The sequence below is a fragment of the Ranitomeya variabilis genome, chromosome 2 (genome assembly GCF_051348905.1).
Source record: "Ranitomeya variabilis isolate aRanVar5 chromosome 2, aRanVar5.hap1, whole genome shotgun sequence".
NCBI classification, from domain to species: domain Eukaryota; kingdom Metazoa; phylum Chordata; class Amphibia; order Anura; family Dendrobatidae; genus Ranitomeya; species Ranitomeya variabilis.
The window spans coordinates 834,857,292-834,882,007 of record NC_135233.1 but is presented as its reverse complement, the minus strand read 5'-3'; the positions used below and the strand labels follow the sequence as shown (position 1 = coordinate 834,882,007).

Here is a 24,716-nt window from a genome sequence, read left to right as displayed (position 1 = left end):
TCTAAGTGAGCCCATTTTGGAAATTATACCCTTTTGGGAATTTATAAACATGTGTAGTGATGATTTTGACTCCACTGGTGTTTTTCAGAATCAAGCAGTAGTGGATGTTGCTGAGTGAAAATTGCAAACAGCCATTGTAGCGCCCAGTACATTGCGATTTGGGAGTGCAGAATTTTCTGAATAACTATTGAGGGGTGAGCAGCTGTAGCACTTTTCCAGAGCCTTTGTACTACCAGTAATGTGAACGCTCCCTATACTTCCGTCAACTGATGACAGACCTGAGTGGGGACTTGCTTTTCTTGTGGATTGAGTTGAAGCTTTTTTGGGAACATTTTACATAACATTTGGGATCACATTTATGCGGCGCACTACGCTGAGCACTTAATCGGGGTTTACATCTAAATCTCTGAGTGACGTGATTCAGATGAAACCACAGAGGGATCCATTCACTATAATGCTGCAGCAGATTTACTCTGGACTCTGGCCTCTATTCAGGGTTGTCTTTCTTTTCAGAAGTGTACCAAACTTTGGCAGACCGCGCTTTTATGGGCGCCTAAAAAGATGGACACAGCAGAATCATAGATGGCCAGATGGCATCCACAGTAGCTTCATCTGCCTCTTTATAGGAAATCTTCTCCCCGGGGTTCCGTCTGAATCACTTACTACAGAGATTTATACAGAAACCCCGGTGCAAGCGCTCAGCACAGAACACAGGATAAATATGAGCCAAGTTTTACTGCGACCTTTGGGACACAGAATGAACAAAATACCGTAACAGCAGGTCAAGAATTGATTTTATTTATTTTTTACGCTGTTTTTCGTACAACAAAAGTGATTAGAGAACTTTTGTTCTTTAAGTCTGTGCGATTACAGCGATACCAGATTTATATATTTTATGTTTGGCTGCTGTCACGCACATAAAACGCTTTTCATTGAAAAAACTCGTTTTTGCGTCTCCATATTTTGGGAGCTATTATTTTGCCCATATTCCGACCAACAGAGTCATGTGAGGGCTTGCTTTTTGCGGAAATAGTTGAAATTTTTATTGGTACCACTTTTGGACAAATGACATTTTTTTTTTATCGCTTACTGTTCCAATTTTTGCGAGGCAGAATTAACAAAAAAAAAACAAAACAATTCAAGAACTGTTTTTTTTGGTGGGGTTTATGCCGTTATGCATGTGGAAAAATTGATAAGGCAGCTTTATTCTTGGTATGGTATCAACGATACATTTATATTTGTTTTATGTTTTGGCGTTTTAAACAATAAAAACTATTTTATAGAAAAATAATTATTTTTGCATGCCTTTATTCTGACAGCTATAACTTTTTTAATTTTCCTGCTGACAGAGCTGTATGGCAGCTTGTTTTTTCGCGGTACATGATGATGTTTGATCGCGTTTTATTCCGCTTTTGGTTCGGCTCTATGATCGTTTTTTGCTTCGTTTTTTATTTACTTTTTTGAGGTGTTCACTGAAGAGGTTTACTAGTGGGAAAGTTTTATAGGCCGTGTCGTTCCGGATGTGTAGATACTAAATATGTGTACTGTTTTATTATATTTTATTTTTTTACATAAATGTATTTATTGGATTAATATATATTTTTTGTTCTTTATTTTGTGAACAGTGGAGACCATGGGCATAATGCGATCGCATCGAGGGTAGCTAAAACCCTGGAGAACATGATCAAGACCGAATTTTATGATCCCCTGCCATGTGATCGCCGTTATTCACCGGAAAAAAAAGTCTGATTTAAAATTAATTTCTCTCTCCTCTGATATGATCCAGCATGTCAGAGAAGAGAGAAATGAGGTCCCACGAGCATCCACGGCACGTAATCTAACCCATTGTCCCTCCTGTTCCATCCCCCGTCCCTCCACGTCATCTTCCTGGAAAAAATACTCATGCGCCTGCCAAGATCTGCTGGCCAGTACCCAGCAACAATAGCAAATTTTTCCAATTAGTTCCTTTTGATCACTACTGTGATAGACCCTATCACTGTGGTCAAAAGAAAAACATTGTAAACCACATCCCCCTTTGTATTCCCCTTAGTTAGATAAAAATAGTAAAGTTAAAAAAATTAGACTTGAGGTTAGGGTTTGGGTTAGGGTTGTGTTAGAGTTAGAATTGGGGGGTTTTTAGATGTAAAAATAAAAATGATGACGATCTGACGGCTAGTGTTGAGCGAAAGTGTTCACTACTTGAGTTTGCATCGGGTGCTCATGCATGCACTGAATATCATGGTTCACCAAACTTTTTTGGGGTGTCTAATAGTTGTGAAACATGTGGGGTGGGGACTCGAGCATGTCACTCGAGCACCCACAATATTCGGTGCATACACGAGCACCCGATGCAAACTGGAGTAGCGAACACTTGTGCTCAATACTTATGATGACATATTCAACATGACAACATAATGTTATCAAATTATTTGTTCTAAATGTGGGTTCAAAATGCTCAGTATGCCCTTGGATAAAATCCTTGAGGGATGTGGTTTCCAAAATGGGGTCACTTGTGGGGGTTTCCACTGTTTAGGCACATCAGGGGCTCTAAAAACGTGAAATGGTGTCCGATCTCAATTCTAGCCAATTTTGCGTTCAAAACGTCAAATGGCGCTCCTTCCCTTCGAAGCCCTGCCGTGCATGCAAACAGTAGATTTTCCCCACATAAGGGGTATCAGCGTACTCAGGAGAAATTGCACAACAAATTGTACTGTCAATTTTCTCCTGATAGCCTTGTGAAAATAAAAAAGTTTAGGTTTCAATTAAGTTTTTTGTGAAAAAAAAGTTACTGTAAATGTTAATTTTTAACTTCCACATTGCTTCAGTTCCTGTGAAGCATCTGAAGGGTTAATAAACTTCTTAAACTTCTTGAATGTGGTTTTGAGTACCTTGAGGAGTGCAGTTTTTAGAATGATGTCACTTTTGGGTATTTTCTGTCATATGGGCCCCTCAAAATCACTTCAAAAATGATGTCCCTAAAAAAATGGTTTTGTAAACTTTGTTGGAAAAATGAGAAATCGCTGGTCAACTTTTAACCCTTCTAACTTCCTAAAAAAATTATGTTTCAAAAATGTTGCTGATGTAAAGTAGACATGTGGGGAATGTTATTCATTAACTATTTTGTGTGACAACTCTCTGATTTAAGGGCATAAAACTTAAAAGTTTGAAAATTTTTCAAATTTTCGCCAAATTTTCATTTTTTACATATAAGTTTAAGATATATTGCAGAAATGTTACCACTATCGCGAAGTACAATATGTCATGAAAAAAAACAGTCTCACAATGCAGCGGGATCTGTTTAAGCGTTCCAGAGTTATCTAATATATAATTGCCTAGAATACTACTTCCTGCAATTTGTGCCAACTTCCGTGGCTTTGTCCGGAGGTAATGTCCGGAGCTAATGTCCGGAGCTAATGTCCGGAGCTAATGTCCGGAGCTAATGTCCGGAGATAAGTGACGTCACCAGTGTCCTACACCCAGGCAGAGCACAGGGGCCCCAGGCAGCATATGGGGCCCCAGGCAGAGCACAGTGGCCCCAGGCAGAGCACAGGGGCCCCAGGCAGCATATGGGGCCCCAGGCAGAGCACAGTGGTCCCAGGCAGAGCACAGGGGTCCCAGGCAGCCTATGGGGCCCCAGGCAGAGCACAGTGGCCCCAGGCAGAGCACAGGGGCCCCAGGCAGCATATGGGGCCCCAGGCAGAGCACAGTGGCCCCAGGCAGAGCACAGTGGCCCCAGGCAGAACATGGGGCCCCAGGCAGAGCACAGGGGCCCCAGGCAGAGCACAGGGGCCCCAGGCAGAGCACAGGGGCCCCAGGCAGAACATGGGGCCCCAGGCAGAGCACAGGGGCCCCAGGCAGTATATGGGGCCCCAGGCAGAGCACAGGGGCCCCAGGCAGCATATGGGGCCCCAGGCAGAGCACAGTGGCCCCAGGCAGAGCACACACCAAATCGGAGGCTGAGGGGCCCCGCCAACCAAATCGGAGGCCGAGGGGCCCCGCCAACCAAATCGGAGGCCGAGGAGCCCCGCCCACCAAATCGAAGGCCGAGCGGCCCCGCCCACCAAATCGGAGGCCGAGGGTCCCCGCCCACCAAATCGGAGGCCGAGGGTCCCCGCCCACCAAATCGGAGGCCGAGGGTCCCCGCCCACCAAATCGGAGGCCGAGGGTCCCCGCCCACCAAATCGGAGGCCGAGGGTCCCCGCCCACCAAATCGGAGGCCGAGGGGCCCCGCCTACCAAATCGGAGGCCGAGGGTCCCCGCCCACCAAATCGGAGGCCGAGGGTCCCCGCCCACCAAATCGGAGGCCGAGGGTCCACACCATCCAAATCGGAGGCCGAGGGGCCCCGCCCACCAAATCGGAGGCCGAGGGGCCCCACCCACCAAATCGGAGGCCGAGGGTCCCCGCCCACCAAATCGGAGGCCGAGGGTCCCCGCCCACCAAATCGAAGGTCGAGGGGCCCCGCCCACGAAAGCGGAGGCCGAGGGTCCCCGCCCACCAAATCGGAGGAGGAGGGACCCCGCCCACCAAATCGGAGGCCGAGGGGCCCCGCCCACCAAATCGGAGGCCGAGGGGCCCCGCCCACCAAATCGGAGGCCGAGGGTCCCCGCCCACCAAATCGGAGGCCGAGGGTCCCCGCCCACCAAATCGGAGGCCGAGGGGCCCCGCCAACCAAATCGGAGGCCGAGGAGCCCCGCCCACCAAATCGAAGGCCGAGCGGCCCCGCCCACCAAAGCGGAGGCCGAGGGGCCCGGCCTTGCCCACCAAAGCGGAGGCCGAGGGGCCCCGCCCACCAAAGCGGAGGCCGAGGGGCCCCGCCCACCAAATCGGAGGCCGAGGGGCCCCGCCCACCAAATCGGAGGCCGAGGGTCCCCACCCACCAAATCGGAGGCCGAGGGTCCCCGCCCACCAAATCGGAGGCCGAGGGGCCCCACCCACCAAATTGGAGGCCGAGGGGCCCCACCCACCAAATGGGAGGCCGAGGGGCCCCGCCCACCAAATCGGAGGCCGAGGGGCCCCGCCCACCAAATCGGAGGCCGAGGGGCCCCGCCCACCAAATCGGAGGCCGAGGGGCCCCGCCCACCAAATCGGAGGCCGAGGGGCCCCGCCCACCAAATCGGAGGATAAGGGGCCCCGCCCACCAAATCGGAGGCCGAGGGGCCCCGCCCACCAAATCGGAGGCCGAGGAGCCCCGCCCACCAAATCGAAGGCCGAGCGGCCCCGCCCACCAAAGCGGAGGCAGAGGGACCCCGCCCACCAAATCGGAGGCCGTGGGGCCCCGCCCACCAAATCGGAGGCCGAGGGTCCCCGCCCACCAAATTATTCTTACATTTGAATAAATAAAGTATATATGGATTCTAGACTCCCGATTCTTTAGAATCGGGCTGCCATCTAGTTACCATATAAAGTGGTAAAATTCATTAATGTCAAAATTGGCTCAGTCACTAAGGGGTTAAGTCTTAATCTTTTTGCTGCTGCTTGGTTCCAGTCATAGGGACAATGCAGGGAGCTACACCATGATTGCATTGAAATAACACACAGCTGCAAACACACATACTGCAGGGTTGTCTATTCGTGATGAGCGAGTGTACTCGTTGCTTGGGTGTTCCCGAGAACGCTCGGGTGACCTCCGAGTATTTATGACTGCTCTGAGTTTTCATCGGCAGCTGAATGATTTACAGCTACTAGCCAGGCTGAGTACATGTGGGGGTTGCCTGGTTGCTAGGGAATCCCCACATGTAATCAAGCAGGCTAGTAGCTGTAAATCATTCAGCTGCCGCAATGAAAACTTAATCTCCGAGCAGTCATAAATACTCGGAGGTCACTCGAGCGTGCTCTGGAACACCCGGGCAATGAGTACACTTGCTTGTCACTATTGTCTATCAATCATTGTGCCGGGCAATGATTAGAGTTGCTCCCACTGTATAGTGAGATATGACTGTAACAGCTCCCTTTACTGCCCTGATGACTGGAAGAAAGTGGCGGCAGTGAGAATAAAACCTTATTTTCTTCATTTTTCTGGTCTTCCAGTAATCCAGCTACAAAGGGATTACACACTGTTTACCTGCAGATTATCCTTATACCTACAAGTAAATAGGGTTTCTAGAGGTGACAGGTTCCCATAAAGTTGTAATGTTGTCCAGTCAGAACAATGTGTAGCTACCGCCAATGTGAAACAGTACAAACAAATCCATATAAGATGCATTTAATGTATACTGAAAATGCACACCCTTGTATATAGGAAACCTTATACGTAGAAAAATGTGGTACTAATCTAGAATAGGGGGTTTCCTACATTCCAAATACTCATCATCAGCCAAGCGAATACATGTGAAAAACCACCAAAAATGTATTCAAACTTAGCCCTCTGCCATACCGAGTCGTTGTTATAATCTCGGATTGTACAGATACGCTTTGTCCCAGTATCTTTACTCCAGTTACAGTGTGGTATATGGTGCGCTTTACTATACTATTATAAAGAAATGTCATACCCGGCATAAATAAAGTCAAACATATGAGTAGATGTGCTTTCTGGCCCTTACTGTATATGGCTCTGTAGAGTAGTACATTAAACACTTTGTGTATGACTTCAAGTGTACATGCCTGGCCAATACAAGATCATAATGTGAGTAGAAAGGTGGGCTTACATTGTACGACATGCGGCATTAGACAGCCTCCGATCAACTACAGACAAACCGATGGGTATTCATTTAATAGTTTATTTAGACAGGCCGACTGCTTTTTCTATAAGCACATAGCGATCAGTAATAGGTTGATCTATGTGCATAGGCTAACGTTATTCTCAACAGCACATTACTGTTTACACAGGACGATGTGCTGCCAAGAGTGAACATTTTTAAGCAAGCTTAAAAAATTTACAACTCAACAAACACTGTTAGCTTGTTGGCTGATTGTCAGCCTGTTACACTGCAAAATTAGAGGAAAAAAATGGTTCCTAGGATAAACGGGCAGCGTAAATTCACTTTCAGGCTATGCTGACATCTGTCTTGCAGAAATCCATTTGTCTTTTACAGTATTTATTGCACAAGGAAAGACTAGAAGCAATGGGAGGAGACACAAATTAGATATTAGAAAAATCTTTTTGACAGTGAGGGTGATCAATGAGTGGAACAGGCTGCCACGAGAGGTGGCGAGTTCTCCTTCCATGGAAGTCTTCCAACAGAGGCTGGACAGAAACCTGTCTGGGATGATTTCGTGAATCCTGCTTTGAGCAGGGGGTTGGAACAGATGACCCAGGAGGTCCCTTCCAACTCTACCATTCTATGATTCTATGATTTATTTTAAATCTTGTAATTCCAATTGTACTAAATGCTGCCGTACATAGTGAAATTGACGTCTTTTTAGGAGCTTCAGCCTCAGGCCAGGCTTCATGGGAGGATAAACATGACAGCAACTCATCAGAATTCCACAACTACATCATAGGGAAAGCCGACAGGAGCTGGTGAGTGCATGCACCGGCCATCTCGCAATTTAAATGCCGCTGTCAGTATTTGACAACGACATTTAGATACTTAAAGAGCAGCAATTGAGTCGAGCTCTGATCGCTGCTGTTACAGGCAGATGCTGGCTTTGTTTCACAGCCAACATCTGCCCGGTATTAAGCGGGCTCAGCTCATATACCTGCTCCATACAAGCACTCTCTTATGGTGACACAGTTACATTGAGGTGTGCAAAGGGTTTAATTTCACTTGTCTGTTCCTAAACGTGAAGAGACAAATGGAAAAAAGGATGTGAAAGACCCTTGTAGAGTTAGTAAATGTGCTCTCAAGATACAATTGTTTTTACACATACACAACACAGTACACTATGAAATACAAGAACATCTTACAAACATACATATCCAGATTTACAGACATATACTCAGATATACACATATGCAGATAGCCACCTACACAGAAAAAATACAGACACGTACACAGATATTTACAAAAACAGACATGTACATATACCCATACATATTATATATATTTAAACACACACATACATAGCTATACAAAAACATGTATACACAAGTATTGGGAATGCTTTACTTCCAATGACCAGGGAAGCCGGCATCACAGCACTCCCTTCCTAGATTGTGTCCTCCCCGTGTTGGAGCCTTGATGGCTGCTCTTCTCTGGTGGGAAGGTAACCGTGCAGGGTGTGCTGCATGACCTCATTTTAGCAGACAAGGACGCGCACAGTATCCTGCACTCAGCCATATCGGCTGTACTGTGATGCGGCCGGGCCGGCACACCTTACACATTTAAGACAGTGTCGGCTCAGCCAGTGAAGCAGCTGGTGACCGACCAAACCTATACAGCTACTGGGGGATTGGCCAAGGGGGTATATACCCCTCTGTAACCCGGTACAGCCCACCCTTGAATGCGGCTCTCAATGTAAGAAAGGTTGTAGACCATTGATCTGATATAGTAGGTAGCACTATCTTATCTTCCCTCTCGTAGCTCTTAGAAATGCCATTATTATGCCATTCCATTGGCTTAGAAAGACACTATTTGGCGAGAAAAACTTGTGTTTTGAGCCATCATGTATAAAAACAACACGAAAACATACATTTCTTAGAATGAAATCCAAAAGCATCTTTATGGTGCATACGGTCAGCCATCTCAGCTCTGTGCCCAATGGGATTGTCAAAGAACCTTACATCAACATCAAATTGTAAGATTGTATGAATTACCTGTATGTACCCACATATACTACTAAAATTTCTTATTACCTAATATTCTCTTGTCAGGCACTAGGGAGAAATGATGTACAGAGCATGAATCATATTTATATAATTTATTATTAAAGTACGGTAAATACTTTATAGCACAACTAGAAAGACGGTAGATTTTTATAGATTGAATATAAGTAATCATCCCTGCTAAAAAAAAGACTAAAAAGCAAGCAAAAAAAGAAACAATTTAGTTGTATTGTCAAGGTAGGTAAAACTGAAGATATTTAATTTATTATATCCCTTATGAAGCAAATTAACTTATGTGCAATAAATGCAGCACAGAAACAATGTATTTTTTGGATCTGCTTGGGGTTGGCGCATGCAATTCTGATTGCTACAGAACTCTGACGATGGCTTATCTTCTATGGAAGTAAATGAAAACTAATATTCCCATTCTCTGTAGGCAAATGCAAGCATTGGCAGATTTAGACTACATTGTGCACAGCCAGCTGTTCCATAGTGATATTTAGGAGTTATGCATGGTAATATGCGTCTCTCCTCATCAACATTAGAACAGGCTTTATGTTCAGATACTGAATAACCCTCGAATCTCCTTATTTTTATCTCCCTATTAAAGCCATAAATGCTAAAAAATATAATGTACCACTCAGGAAAATCAAATTCACCCAAAGGGATGTTTATTAGCCATAGCAGCTAGCCATGGTAATCAAGAAATACATTATAGACATCACCTGTCACTGTAACAGACAGCAAAGAATAGACTGGCCTTGGTTGGTAAGAGGCCAGGTATAAAAATTAATAAATCACTGATACCAAAAAAATTTGTGGTGCACATCTCTCAAAAATGGCATTTAAAGCATACATAACATGCTTTCCCATGACTATTTTGTTTCCAATAGGCCTGTGCTAACAAAAATTGCTTCATTTACTTTAAAATGGATTCTGTCACCAGATTTTTTACACCAAGTCTGAGAGTAGCATAATGTAGGGACAGAGATACCGATTCCAGTAATGCGTCACTTACTGGGCTGCTTGGTACAATTTTCATAAAATCACCCTTTTATTAGCAGGAAATTATCACTAGAGAATAAACAGGCCTGATACCAGGTAGTCCAACCACACCCCCACCACTGATTGGCAGCTTTCTGTGTATGCTGTATGTAGGCAGAAAGCGGCCAATCAGTGGTGTGGATGGGGTAATACAGGGCTCAGCATTCATAGAACTGCTAGATGTGCCTCAGATAAAACAGTTTGAATCAAAATTCCAGCACCCAGTAATGTAAGTAATCCAGTGTCTTGGAAATGTATTAACCCCCCTTGGCTTTTACCCATTTTGTTACTTTAGAACTTGTGTTTAAATATTTTTGTAATGCGATTTGTGTGTGGTGCATCAGCATTAAATAGTCTGAGTTGGTGAAATAAGAACCACCTCAGATGCGGGACAGCTGCCCCCCAATGGGCAAGAATCTGGAATGGCATAGAAGGGAAGGTTCAGCTGGGCCAGGCAGGCATGGCAGGAACACAGAAGCAGCAGGTGCTGGCAGGGACAGCTGGAATGCAAGCGGGCACTGACATGTGCAGACAGGAACAGCTGGTATACAGGCGGGCACTGGCAGGTGAAGGCAGATATGGCTGATACACAGGCAGTCACTGACAGGTGCAGGCAGGTACAGCTGGTATACAGATGGGCATTGGCAGGTGCAAGCAGGTAAGGCTGGTATACCTGTGGACTCGGCAAGTGCAGGCAGACCTTGGGCAGCACCAGAAGGAGGAGGAATTGCGTGTTGGAGGCTACAGTGGTGAGTGATGGCATCCCTGCCAGGGGAAGGAGGGAACTGTGCAAGGATGCCGGCACTACACAATCTAAGTGTCACATGGTCTGTCAGTATAGACACACCTTTTCTGAAAGGCCACAGAGGCTGCAACACCATCAGAGTTGGGTTATAAAAAATATCCCAATCTCTGATGATCCCCCAGAGCACCAACAAATCCATTATCATGAACATAACATGATAACACAACCAACCTGCCAAGGGAGGGCTGCCCTTTCAGCCAGCAAGGAGGACATAAATCAGAGAGTCAGTATAGAGACCAAAGGTATCCCTGATGGAGCTGCAGAGTTCACAAACAGAGACAGGAGTATCTGTCCATCTGAAAACAGTAAGTCGTACACTCTATAGAGGTGGCCTTTATGGAAGAGTGGGCAGAAAAAAAGCCTTTACTTACACACAAAAATTCTAAGACTCTTATTGAGTTTGACAAAAAAACATGTAGGAGACTCTCCAAATGTATGGAGGAAAGTGCTATGGTCAGGTGAGACAAATATTGAACTTTTTGGCCACCAAGATACCGGTTTTTACGTACCGGTAATAGGATTTTTCAGAGTCCACGACAGCACCCACAACGAGAGAGAGGGGATCCGCCCACCTTCCGGACAGGAACCTACAAGTTAAAAAGGGGCAGTCCCCCTCGCCCTCCAGTTTGTGTTCCAGAGTACAAGGGATACCGCCAATGAATCAGTACATGACAATATTATCTTAAACACTACTAAATACCACCACCTCTATAGAGTGATCTCTAAGGCACCCCTTCCAACAGAGTGCAGGAATAAGTAACCAAATACGGGGGGGGGGAATGTATGGGTGCTGTTGTGGACTCTGTAAAATCCTATTACCGGTACGTAAAAACCGGTTTTCCTATTGCCACGACAGCACCCACAACGAGAGACTTTCAAAGACTATTTAACTGGGAGGGACCACAGCACTAAGTACTGAACGGCCAAACTGTAAGCTGGAATTTGCAGATAGATCAAGGCGATAGTGTTTATAAAAGGTGGAAGGTGATGACCAAGTTGCCGCCTTACATATCATTTCAATGGGGACATCTGCCTTCTCCGCCCAGGATGATGCCATGGCCCGAGTGGAGTGCGCCCTGATGCCTTCTGGTGGTGTTATTCCCCTGGCAGAGTAGGCAAGACATATCGCTTCTCTAATCCATCTAGTGATAGAGTTCTTCGTGACACCAGAACCCTTTTTCCGATTCTGGAAAGAAATAAACAGAGCCCTACTCTGTCTCCAGCTTTGTGTCCTATCCAGGTACTCTAATATTGCCCTCCTAACATCTAGGGTATGATATTTCTTCTCCTCTTCTGAACCTGGATTTTCATAGAAAGATGGTAAATAAATCTCCTGACTTCTATGAAATTTAGTTGCTACTTTTGGCAAGTATGCAGGATCAGGTTTTAAGACAATCTTATCCTGGAGAATTATTAGATAGGGAGGATCTACTGATAACGCATGTATATCACTGACCCTCCTGGCAGACGTTAATGCTAAGAGTAGGGCTGTCTTTAAGGTTAAATTTTTTATCGAAATAGAATCTAATGGCTCAAAAGGAGGTTCGGTCAATGCCTCAAGCACCAAATTTAGGTCCCAAGGGGGTACTCTTGTAATATGGATTGGGTTAGAACGCTGACATGCCTTAATAAACCTAGCAACCCATCTATTACCAGCTATATCACTGTTATATAGAGCTCCCAAGGCTGAAACATGAACTCTCAGAGTGTTGACTGCTAAACCCAATTCCCAGCCTTTCTGAAGAAATTCTAAAATAGCTGAAATTGGAGCATTATCTCCTAATGGTTGCTGATAAAACATAAGGAATTTTTTCCAAATTTTTGTATAAATCTTTGTAGTAACCTCCTTCCTGCTTTTCAATAAGGTAGCTATTAAAGCACTAGAGAACCCCCTCTCCTTCAGAAGCTCCCTCTCAAGTTCCAAGCCGTTAAGTGAAGAGTCTCCAAATTTGGATGACGAAATGGACCTTGAGAAAGGAGTTCCGGAACCACTTGCAATACCCAGGGATCGGTCACAGACATTGTCCTGAGGAGAGAAAACCAAGGCCTCCTGGGCCAGAAGGGGGCGATTAAAATCACTCTGGCTCTTTCCTCCCGGATCTTCCTGAGAACTATCGGAATTAGACACATAGGGGGAAAGGCGTATGCCAGCTGGAAGTCCCAACGGACACGAAGGGAATCCACTATGAATGGTTGGTCTGCTATGTGTAAGGATGCGAACCTCCTGACCTTCCTGTTCTCCCTGGTGGCAAACAGATCTATTATCGGTAATCCCCACAGATTGACTATTTGATCGAATATGTGTTGGTTTAGGGACCACTCTCCCTGACGAAGGGAATGGCGACTGAGGTAGTCCGCCTCTATATTGAGCTCCCCTTTTATATGAACCGGCGACAGGGATTGTAAGTGATTCTCGGCCAGAGACCATATCTGTGCTGTAGTGATCATTAGGGATCGTGATCTTGTCCCCCCCTGATGATTGATGTAGGCCACCACAGTCATATTGTCTGTTTGTATTTGTACATGCGAATTCCTCAGGGATGGTAGTAAGCAAAGAAGAGCCTGATTGACTGCAGCAAGCTCTCTTAGATTTGAGGCTCTTGAGTCGACCAACGCCCCTGGGTTAGACTGTCTCCCATATGGGCTCCCCAACCGAACGGACTGGCATCTGTTGTAACTATGTTGTCCGGAGTGATGGTCCAGAGAACTCCTTTTGATAAATGTGCTAGATTGAGCCACCATCTCAGATCGTGAAGAGTGGCGGTTGATAGACTGAACCTTCTGCTCAGAGCACCGTGAAGATCTTTTTCTGCCTGAAGAACTTCGTATTGAAGCATTCGGGTATGAGCCTGAGCCCATCTCACCGCCGATATACATGCAGTCAAAGATCCTAGCAGAGACATTGCGTCTCTTAAACTTAAGTTTGGAGCTTTCCTTACGGCCGTGACTCTTTGAATGATTTTCTGCTTCTTCTCTTCTGGTAGGAAGGATGACTGATTTTCTGAGTCTAGAAGAACTCCTAAGAACATTTGACGTCTTGTGGGTTCCAGTTTTGACTTTTTCCAGTTGATTATCCATCCGAGTTCCTGTAAGGATGATATTATGGCATTTACCCTAGATGTACACTGAGCAATTGAATTTCCAACTATTAAAAAATCGTCTAGATAGGGCACTACAAGGGTTTCCTTTTCCCTGATATGGACCATTACTTCCGAAACAACCTTTGTAAAAACTCTAGGAGCCATGGACAGGCCAAAGGGCATTGCTAAAAATTGGAAATGTTTAATCTGATGGTTTACCCATACTGCCATCCTGAGGAATTGCTGGTGATTTCTGTGAACTGGAAGATGGTAGTACGCATCTTTTAGATCCAAAACCGACATGTAGCACCTAGGAAATAAAAGCTTAGTTGTTGATTTAATGGATTCCATCTTAAAAGCGTGGTACTGAAGATATTTATTCAATTTACGCAAATTTATGATAGTCCTAAAGGACCCATCAGGTTTAGAGATTAAGAATAGAGGAGAATAAAAACCCGTTTTCTCCTGATGTTTTGGTACCTCTTCAATAACTCGCTTTGTAAGCAATTGTTGAATCTCTAATTCTAAGGCCTGTTGTTGGGCCGGAGTGTCCAGCGATGTTACAACAAAATGATTTGGGGGAGTTCTCAAAAATTCTAATTTTAATCCTGACTCGACTACCCCCATTATCCAGGCACTAGAAGTTATCCTTTTCCATTCCGCTGAGAAGAACCTTAGTCTTCCCCCTACTGGTAGATCTGTTTTATTTGTAATTACGTCTACGTCTTGAGAAAGATGAAGGGTTCTTATAGTATCCACCTTTCTTCTTTTGATCCGACGTCTCCCAGTCACGATTATATCCCTGCTGGTCTGACTGGAATTTCCTGAAGGGCATGCGCCTCCGGAAGGCATTCCTAAAAGTGGGATTAAATATTTTAGGAAATCCCTTTTTTCTGTCTTCTGCTTTTGCAAGGATGTCATCCAGCACCGGGCCGAATAGGTACTCACCCCTACACGGAATGGAGCACAATTTGGCTTTTGCCTGAGCATCACCCTTCCAGGTCTTTAGCCAAAGTGCCCGTCGGGCTGCATTCGAGAGACCCGCCGATCTTGCAGCCAATTTCAGGGAATCAATCGAGGCATCCGCTAGATAAGCCGCTCCTTCTCTGACCTGAGACAGGGAGTTTAACAATTTATCCCTGGGTACTTTAGCTTTAAGCTGTTCTTCCAGCTGAGTTACCCAGACCATAACAGATCTCGCCGTACAGGTGCCTGTGATTGCAGGTTTAAAGGCTCCAGATGATGCTTCCCACAACTTTTTAAGAAGCATGTCAGCCTTTCTGTCTGAAGGATCTTTAAGGAGTCCTACATCCTCTAATGGTAGCGAGGCTGTTTTCGAGGTAGAGGCTACTGCCGCATCTACTTTTGGGATCTTCATCCACTGGGATAAGGTGTCATCCTCAAAGGGGTACCTTCTTTTTGCGGCCGAAGTTAAGAACCCTTTATCCAGCTTGTCCCACTCCCGTTTGACCAGATCCTTAATGGTATCTACCACCGGGAAAGCTTTCCGATTTCTCTGGCTGAGCCCTGCGAACATGATCTCCTGGGTTGTTTTCGGTTCTTTACTCTCTGCCATACCCATAGTTGCACGGACAGCCTTAATTAAAGTCTCCATATTGTCGGTGGAAAAGCAAGGCATTCCCTCCTCATCTGAGGAAGATGGTGATGGGCTCTCCGAGCACTCGCCCTCTTGCAACGAAGGGCTGGAATCGGATACTATTTCCACACTACTCTTCTCATGCCATCTAGATCTAAGGGACGATTTAATTTCTTCCCTAATTACTTCCCTCAAATCTGATACACGGAGGGGGGCCTCTTCTTCTAACGTATGGCATATACACGTCTGACATAATCTCTTTAAATAGGTGTCAGGTAGTGGTTCTGTGCATAACGCACACTGTGTTTAGACTTTGAGACCTTCTTCCCCTATAACAAAGCATAGTATAGAAGACAGTTGCATCAGTCAATGGTTCAGATTTTAAACTCACCACTGCTGATGACCTTAGAGTACCGGTTTCTGAGGGGGTGAGGTGAGACGTGACGTGCCAGGGTCCTGCTGTCCACGTGCCACATCTCCACTACGAGATCTGCTGCTGCTCCTTTCTCCTAACTGTCGGTGTTCGGCATCTCCTGTGGAAGACATGTTGCCGCACACCACTCACCAAGCGCTGCCTATTTTCAAAGGTCCCGCGCTCCTCCTCCCGGCCTCCTCCGGAAGTCGTTAGATCACTTCCGGGTCATAAGCGCCGACCTGCTCCCGCAGCGTCGCGCGCGTGGACGACCTGGGGTGGCGTGCCTTCCCCCGGGAACACCACCTCGACCGCTCGGTCCTGCCGCTCCTTGCCAAACGTGGGGGAAAGCTGGAAACAGGACTCCCCCGACGCTGCTTCCGGGCCCCCGACTCTGCCGTTCTCACCTGGACACCGCACAGAGGCTTGGCGGACCCGGGTAAGTGAACGAAAAAACCTGTAGGCTCCCGCTGTCCGGACAGGAACCCAAACTGGAGGGCGAGGGGGACCGCCCCTTTTTAACCTGTAGGTTCCTGTCCGGAAGGTGGGCGGATCCCCTCTCTCTCGTTGTGGGTGCTGTCGTGGCGATAGGAAAAAACGCGATTTCTGACGCCAAATCAGCACAGTTCATCATTCCAAGAATACCACCCCCACAGTGAAACATGGTGGTTGCGGCTTCGTACTCTGGGAATGTTTTGCGGCATGTGGGACTGGGAAAATGATCCAAGTTGAGCGGAAGAAAGATGATGCGAAATACAGGGATATTCTTGAGCAAAACCTGTTTCAGTGTGTCAGACATTTGAGACTGGGACTGAGGTTCATTTTCCAACAAGACAATGACCCAAAGCATACTGCTCAAGCAACACTCGAGTGGTTTAAGGGGAAACGTGTAAATGTTTTGGAGTGGCCTAGTCAAAGCCCAGACCTTAATTTAATTGAGAATCTGTGGTCAGACTTGAAGATTGCTGTTTACCAGAGAAAACCAACTAACTTGAAGCAGTTTTGCTTTGAGGAATGGTCAGAAATCCCAGTGGCAAAATGTGGAGAGCTCACAGAGACTTATCCAAAGAGACTTGCAGCTGTAATTCCTGCAAAAGGAGGCTCTACAAAATACTGATTTTAAGGGGGTGAATAGTTATGCACATTGAAGTTTTTAGTTATTTTGTCCTATTAGTTGTTTCTTCACAATAAAAAAGTGAAATTCCAGCTAGTGAGGTAGCAGAACACAAAAATGTATAGGGGGTGAACACTTTCACAAGCCACAGTACATCATTGAAATCAAGGTTTCTGCCCTACATCATGCTGCTGTCAGTTAGGGTGGAAAAACCCTGGTGAGCGATTCCCTTTAATAGCCTAATTATTACCACATGTTATTTGTATCTAATATACAATTTGGTACTAGAGCTGACAATTGAAGATTAAACATTTAATATCAATTACCCAGAATTTAAACATTCATATATTATGCTGTGTAATTCTGCAGCACAGATTTTTCTAATGCTGCATTATTCCTCTTCGAGCCTTGACAAGGCTGTTGCTTCACTCTACAATCTGATGAAAGATGGCTTTTTAACTAGTATGAAGAGAGCAATTTCTCATCCTTTATCTTGCAGCTGCCTAGCACGCTACTTCCTCTTCCTCAATCAATTATTACTGAATACGATTCTGATTAGGGTTCATTATCACTGTAGCCAAGGCAAGGCATTTATATAAATAATGACTTTTTTGGAGCCTTGAAATCGGTTGAAGCTGTATATATACTGGATATGTACAAAATTTATGTTTATTGCATACAAATTTGCACTTCTGATTTCAAGTATATATGCCGTGATATGATAAAGTGATATCGATGTGCTTCTAATATCTTAATAATGATTCTAAATGCGTTTTAGTGTCAGAATCTGACTACTGTGACTGCATAGCAAAAAGTAAATTATTTATTTCCAAGGATTGGATAAAATGCATGCATTTATTGGCATAAAATAAATAGAGTTGAGCGAGTTTTTCATTATTCAGTTCCGATTACGATCAGCAGCGAACAGGGCCGGACTGGCCATCTGGCAATTCTAGCAAATGCCAGCAGGGCCGGTCTGGTCGTGGACTGCCTTGTCTTATACATTGTTAAAAGAATGGGTGTTCTCATGACACCTAAACTGTTAAGTGTTGTGATGGAGCACAAAGTCGCTGACTCCGTCACTTACCCCAGCAGGCCACAGGTATCATTAGAAATATTGGTCTTGTAGTAATTCTTGCTTTCCTCCATCCAGGGTAATATTAGTAATATATCCCATCTGGTACTTGGGGATGATTTCAAATGCCAGGGCTGAATTTTGGCCCCAGTGCATACCTGGCAGCGAATATTGTTTTTGCAACATTCGCTGAACACAGCCAAGCGCCATTGGAGTCAATGGGAGTAGAAGTTACGGAATATGTTCGGAACCGATCATCAAACATAAGTTCGTTATCAATAGTGTACCAATGTGGCACGATAACGGCAAATTCAGATTTGGCGACCGAATCCGAACATATTCGCTCAACTCTAAAAATAAAGTACCTGAAAAGTTGAGATAGACATTCAACAACAGAATGTCCTTTTTGGCAAATTGTTGTGGGGTGTACTAAATACTAGAAGGCTCCATGAATCCCAGTAGCCACTCAGTAAACCTTTTTGTCCTCTTCTTTTGGTCATCGCCAATTCTACATTACTGACAATATATCCATCATCGTCTGAGCGAGAAATGTTTCAGTGCTTTGATAAATAACACATAGTTTTCCAACACTGGTAAGGTTCATATTAATTCCAAGGTAATGGTATAATTTTACCACAAATACAGGAAGATTTTCAAAAAAGTGGACTATGTGCAGCTTTGTGTAAGTAATCAAGCGCTGGCTATTTTTGGAGATCATGTATAATATTAGATAATAGTAATTTGTTCCTAATTTGGATAATTATGTAAATGTATTAGGAGAATACAAATGGTGTAAAAAATATACTGACTTGGGAGTGATCTATTTGTATTAGAAGCAGAAAGGGGAAAGCCCCATAATTAAATCCCTCTCTAAAAAGTCATAAAATTGTACTTTCATTATTTGATATTAAAATTGCAGGATAAAAATATATACTTTTTATCCATAATATGACACTAGTCTTATCAGTTTGTATATATTTTTTGATTTGTCTTGGTGCATGACTAATTAATAGGTTAGGGTTCATTAGGGACAGCTGTCGACGAGCGAGGGAGCCACGCTTGTGATCTTAGGGTGCCAACCTCTGCGGCTTAGGGAGGCATCACATCTAGGAAAGATCCATAATTTCTGGGTCCAGGTATGGCCTAATCCTTTAAGAAATAGAGGTGTGGCAATCATTTATTGATTTAATTTGTTCTCCATCGGGTCTATTGATCACCAGTTGAAGGGAAATTTAATTTTAGCACTTTATATATTCAACTTTTTTGCAGGAATCTTTAATATATTTAATGAAAAAAAGGTGTTTTAGGGGAATTTATGGAAATAGTTTTGAAATAGATTTTACCTTAAATGTTTAAAAATACTTTTTTCCAAAAATATTCTTCATGTAAATATCAATCTATTGCAAACAATAGTAATTTGAGATTTTGTGACTATTTTAATGCATTGTTTCACTAACTGAAAAAGCTATTTTGTGTCCTGACAGTTATATTACATAAAATAAATGTCTATAAAACCGAATGTTCTCATAAATGATCTCAGTATTTGCCTTAAAGTATAGCTAATATTTCTCTACAGTGCTTACTATCAAAGCTCTTATTTCTTTATATACTAACCACTGCAGGTAATGCAACTTGTATTCTTCAATAATATAGAAAGAAATTGTATGACTGTTTTGATACATTTTTAGAAATGTAATTTTCGATATGAAATTTGTGTCTTATCTGCATAAACTTGAACAATATTTTCATTATATTTCTCTTTCTTGCGGTGTAGCCAGAGCTACCTACAAGCAGCAAGTGAAATGATCGCAGGTCAAGTTCTGGACCCTTCAGGGAATTATAATTCTCCAAAGTTTCGTTCAAGGAACCAGAGCTACATGAGGGCGGTCAGCACACTAAGCCAAGCCAGCTGTGTCAGTCAGGTTAGAGACCTTTCCTTTTTCTACAATTCTTAGGTGATAGAGTTAAGCAAAAAGATGTTCAGGACCCTGGTTCAACTACCATGATGGTAGTCCATGGCCACTAGATCAGAGCCTTGCACTAGATCAGCCTCCTGCCTGGCGGTTAGGAGAAGGTTCACAGAACTCTGTGCCGGTGGCTGTGAACTAGCAACATTGTTGATAAGACCAGGGTCCTGCATATCTTTGTGCCCAACTCCAGTAATGATGGCCTACTGTGACTTCCTCACAACTTCTATAATTCTCCTGTTATTTTATCAACTATATTTGAGCGAAATGGAGAATGAAGTTATTTACCATGTCCTGTATGATGCAGTTATTGTTTCTCTTATTGCAGCTTCCTAGTAGTATTCCGACCAATCCTTTACCAAATTCTTCTCTTAATTAGGAAACTAACTGAAGTGTAGCGGATACCGTCTTAGGAATTTTAAGTGCAAGTGACTAAAATTTATGAAGATGCTGATACCACAGAAATAATAATCCCTATGGTAAACCTGTATAGGCTATACAGATGGATCCACCTTTTACTTTTATTGAATTGAATTACATTATACAATTTGCAAAAAATAAAAAATATATATGTTATCGTATTTGTTTTTTTTTTGTTTTAAAAAAGTATATGGATGTGGATTACATTTGTCAGTTGCATCCATAATTTTAATCCACTAAAAAGGTATGTCAGTGTATACAGTTTTTTTTTACAAAAGAACCCATACATCTGTAGGATGTATATTCACAGCATAAATTTTAGAATATGTCAAGTTTAGGAGAAAGATAAGAAAGAATACAATTGTACAATAAAAGTAACCCAACAGCTGGTTACTGTTGTCTATACCACGGGCACCTAAAACAGACATTGGCTGCAATATAGCTGTCATGTATGTTTTACTCTAAAAAGCTGCAGCATTTCAGAGAAAACATACTTTGAAGAGCCATCGGGGACTATGCAAACTGAGATGGGTAGGCCAAAGCAAGTCCCCATTGTCTTATTTGTGTGTGTAGAAGTAGACCACTCAAACAAGGGGATCTGGGTAGGGAGATAACGCTGAAGACCTGCCTCTTAAACTCCCTCTTAAACGCGTCATCCTAATAGCATCAACTCAGGACACCTTAAACGTATGTTGTCTTTGAAATGCCGCAGCATTTCAGAGTAAATCATACATGGCGGCAATAATGGAGTCAATCTCTGATTCATGCTGCCTTTGGTTTGGGCACAATGAATGAGCTGTCAGGTTTCTTTAAAAAGTAATTATTTCAAGCAGATTTTAAGATTGCACCACAATTAATTAGGATCATTTCTACCCCTGCTGGAATGGAAATCAACAGTCTGTGCAGTCAATTATTGCTGGACTTACGGAGGTGTTGGTAGAACAGTAAGAATAAGGATTAACACAAAAGACAATCCTAATAGGTGGTGTAGTGAATGAATGAGCGTGGCAATTTGAGCATCTGACATCATCAATATAAGAAAAAGGTTTCAGCTGAATGTGTGTCCTCACTGAAAAGGACACAGGCGTCATGGTCTCACCTCCCGCATGTGCTTGGTTGCTGTCACACCCTTTGTGACCTCAATCGTTACATCCCTGCCTCCAGCCATAAACAATATAAAAGAAAAAAATTGCAAAAAAATCTCCACCACCCAGAAAACTTTAGTAGTAAGTGTGTGAAATACTTTTTGCCAATGTTCAGAATATTTTTCTACCCAAAGGCTTGTGTATATTTATGTATGTTTACTGAAGACAATTACGTGTCTGTCAAACATTATACAGCGAGTGAAATCAGTATTAAAAAGTCACAAATTTTCTAAATACATATGTTTGTAAAGGTGCTATTGACATATATTCTCACCAGATGTCTGTAACAACGCATCCAATTCACACAGCTAAAGAAATCAAACCATAGACGTCCACGAATTAAGTTATGTGCAATAATGAGAAATGACATAGAGAAAAAGAATTTAAAACATGAAGAAAGAGAGGTGCAAAAGCCATGGAAAGTCATGACACCAGCTGAAATTTATCAGAAATTATAAAGCAGTCCTATAACTTGGTGACATACCAGCTGATTCAACTGATGACTTTTAAAAAGGTGTCTCATTACCAAGATGCCACACAAGAAACATCTCATGATGGGTAAAACCAGTGAGCTGTCTCAAAACCTTTGCAACCTTATTGTTGCAAAACGTACTAGTTAAAGAACAATTTCTAAACTACTGAAGGTTCTAATAAGCACTGTTGGGGCCATAATTCGGAAGTGGAAAAAAACATAATTTTACCAGAATCTGGCAACACCCAGGTGCTCCCTGCAAAATTTCAGACAGAGGAGTAACAACAATTATCACAAAACTTGCCCAAGAGCCAATGACCATCGGTGGAGAGCTACAGAAAGACCTGGAATCAGCAGGTACAATTGTTTCAAAGAACACATTAAGTAATGCACTCAACCTCCATGGTCAGTATGCACACTCACTGCACAAGACTCCATTGCTGAACAAAAAGCATGTTCAAGCACATTTAAAATTTGCTCAGCAACATTTATACAGTTTGTGAAATAATGAGAAAATATAGACTAGTAAGATAAGATGAAAACTGAAGTCTTTGCATGCCATAATACACACCATGTTTGGAGGCCAAAAGGCACCATACCAACAGTAATGTTTGAAGGTGGGAACATCATTATGAGGTGCTATTTTTTTAGTATGCGGCACTGGCAAATTTCATATAATTGAAGGAAGGATGAATGGACCAATGTACCGAGACATTCTTGACAAAAATCTGCTGGGTGGACATTTCAGCAAGACAATTATCTCAAGAACACAGCCAAGGATACTCTCAATTGGTTTCAGAGAAAGAAAATAAAGCTGCTACAATGGCTACAATGGCCCAGCCAATCACTCTACGTGAATCCAATAGAAAATTTAAGGAACAAACTAAAGCTCAGAGTTCATAAAAGGGGCCCACAGAACCTTCAGGATTTGAAGAGTGTTTGTGTAGAAGAATGGGCCAAAATCATTGTATTCAACTAGTTTTTCCACACATGAAGCATCTTAAAGCTATCATCACTAAGGCTGTTGTACAAAGTATTCATTAAATTTCAGTAAACATGTTCAGTGCTTTTTCTCAGCGTTGTCTCCCATTATTAGGGTATGCACACACTAGCGTATATCATCCGATGATTCTCTCATGCGAGAATCGGATACTATATGCAAATGACCCTCCACTCAAAGTCTGCTCACATGTGAGAATCGGATCACAGGTGCAGAGAAGATGGAGAATGTAATTTCATTGTCTCTGTGAGCATATATTGGACTGCATTTGGATGACATCCAAATGCAATCTGATATTTTCTCAAGCTGACTCGGCATGACAAAAAAATTCTAGTCTCCACTGCTCCATAGTATAATATTGGAGCTAGTGCTCTCCGATGAAACATTAGATAGTCCTCATCCGAGTTATAAGCAGGCTACTCACCACTTCATTTATTTACATCTATTATTTGATTTCTTTACCTGTGTGGATTAGATGGGTTGTTACCAACATCTGGGGAGAATTTCATGTCAATAGCACCTTTATAAACTTGTTGACGTGTTCAATACTTTTTTCACCGGCTGTATTTCACAAGAGTATAATGGGGTTTCCTGGCCTTTCCAATATGTGCTAAAATAGCGATTCCCAATTGTAAGGGTACAGAGAATGGTAATAATATGGTGATTTCTAGGACATTACTTTCATATTTTAAACTATGGCCTTATTTAGTCACATTGTTGTCTAGAAAATAAATGATAAGGAAATGCTTTTGATTTCAAGATAGAGTACAGGGAATCTATTTTATACGTATGTAAAATAAATTTGGGTACAGTAAAATCGATTAAGGCTGGTTTTTGTCCAAAAAATGAAAATATTGCAAAATAACTCTAAAATAATTACTTCTAATTATTTACCTCTGTTAGGGTTGGCGGAACGCACCGAATACATATATATATATATGAGACAGTTGGTGCATTCGCAACCCGGGGTCCACCATGCAGGAGAGAAACCTGCTGCTAGTAATAGGCTGTACTATATGGCGGTATTAGCGAACTCTGTTACTTTACAGATTTGCTAGAATAACAAGATGCTGTGCCCTGTTAACCTCACAGAGGAACACAGCTACCAAACAGAGCAAAACTGTGGTCATGCAGTTAGAATAGAAGACAAACAACTCCTCACCGGAGGTGCCGGTATTCTAGTGGCTTATTTCAGCCAAACCCTGACCACATACAAGCATGACCACACTGGTGCTGAGCTATTTAACATTGGTTTGAAACTAGCGCATGGCCGTGCGGCCATGCAAACCTTTTATACTTTTAGCACTCAAGGACCTTCCTAGTGGTCCAACAGGAACTGCTACAGGACCTGTGCATGTGACCCCCGACCTCCAATGGGAGGTCGTCCCATGTATGAAAACCACAAAATGAGGAAAAAAATCATCCAATATTCATGAAAAAAAAAACAAAAACAGGCAGAGATGCTTACCTGTCTAAATGGGCCTCAATACAATTGCACTACCAGAGTGCAGCGGACCCAAGTAAAATGGCAACTGCACAGGTGCAATACCAAATGAAACAGCCAGCCTTCAATCAGGGATTGGCCGTGTGGTACACCAATGCAAAAAGGTATTGCACCTGTGCAGTTGCCATTTTACTTGGGTCCACTGCACCCTGGTAGTGCAATTGTATTGAGGCCCATTTAGACAGTTAAGCATCTCTGCCTTTTGAGGTCGTCCCGTGGGCATGCCCAGTATGGAAAAAGCAGGACTTCGTCCCAGAAAGATCTGCTCGCTGCTGATCAGCGCTGGCTACAAAGGCTGAGCCTGGAAGAACAGTAGTAACCAGTCGCCCAGTATCAGCCTGAGTCAGACGCTGGGACCGACGTCTCCATTGAGCAG

The 24,716-nt window shown here is 43.4% G+C and overlaps 1 protein-coding gene across 9 annotated transcripts in view; it reads left to right on the top strand.

Annotated features, from left to right (window-relative positions):
- Positions 1–24,716, top strand: part of DLGAP2 (DLG associated protein 2) — a 1,328,681-nt gene that overhangs the window by 1,057,080 nt on the left and 246,885 nt on the right. For all 9 annotated transcript variants that reach the window (XM_077290075.1, XM_077290073.1, XM_077290074.1 and 6 more), the window contains one exon: positions 19,607–19,754. In XM_077290075.1, the coding sequence (XP_077146190.1) occupies positions 19,607–19,754 (148 nt within the window). The remainder of the gene's footprint in view (positions 1–19,606; positions 19,755–24,716) is intronic.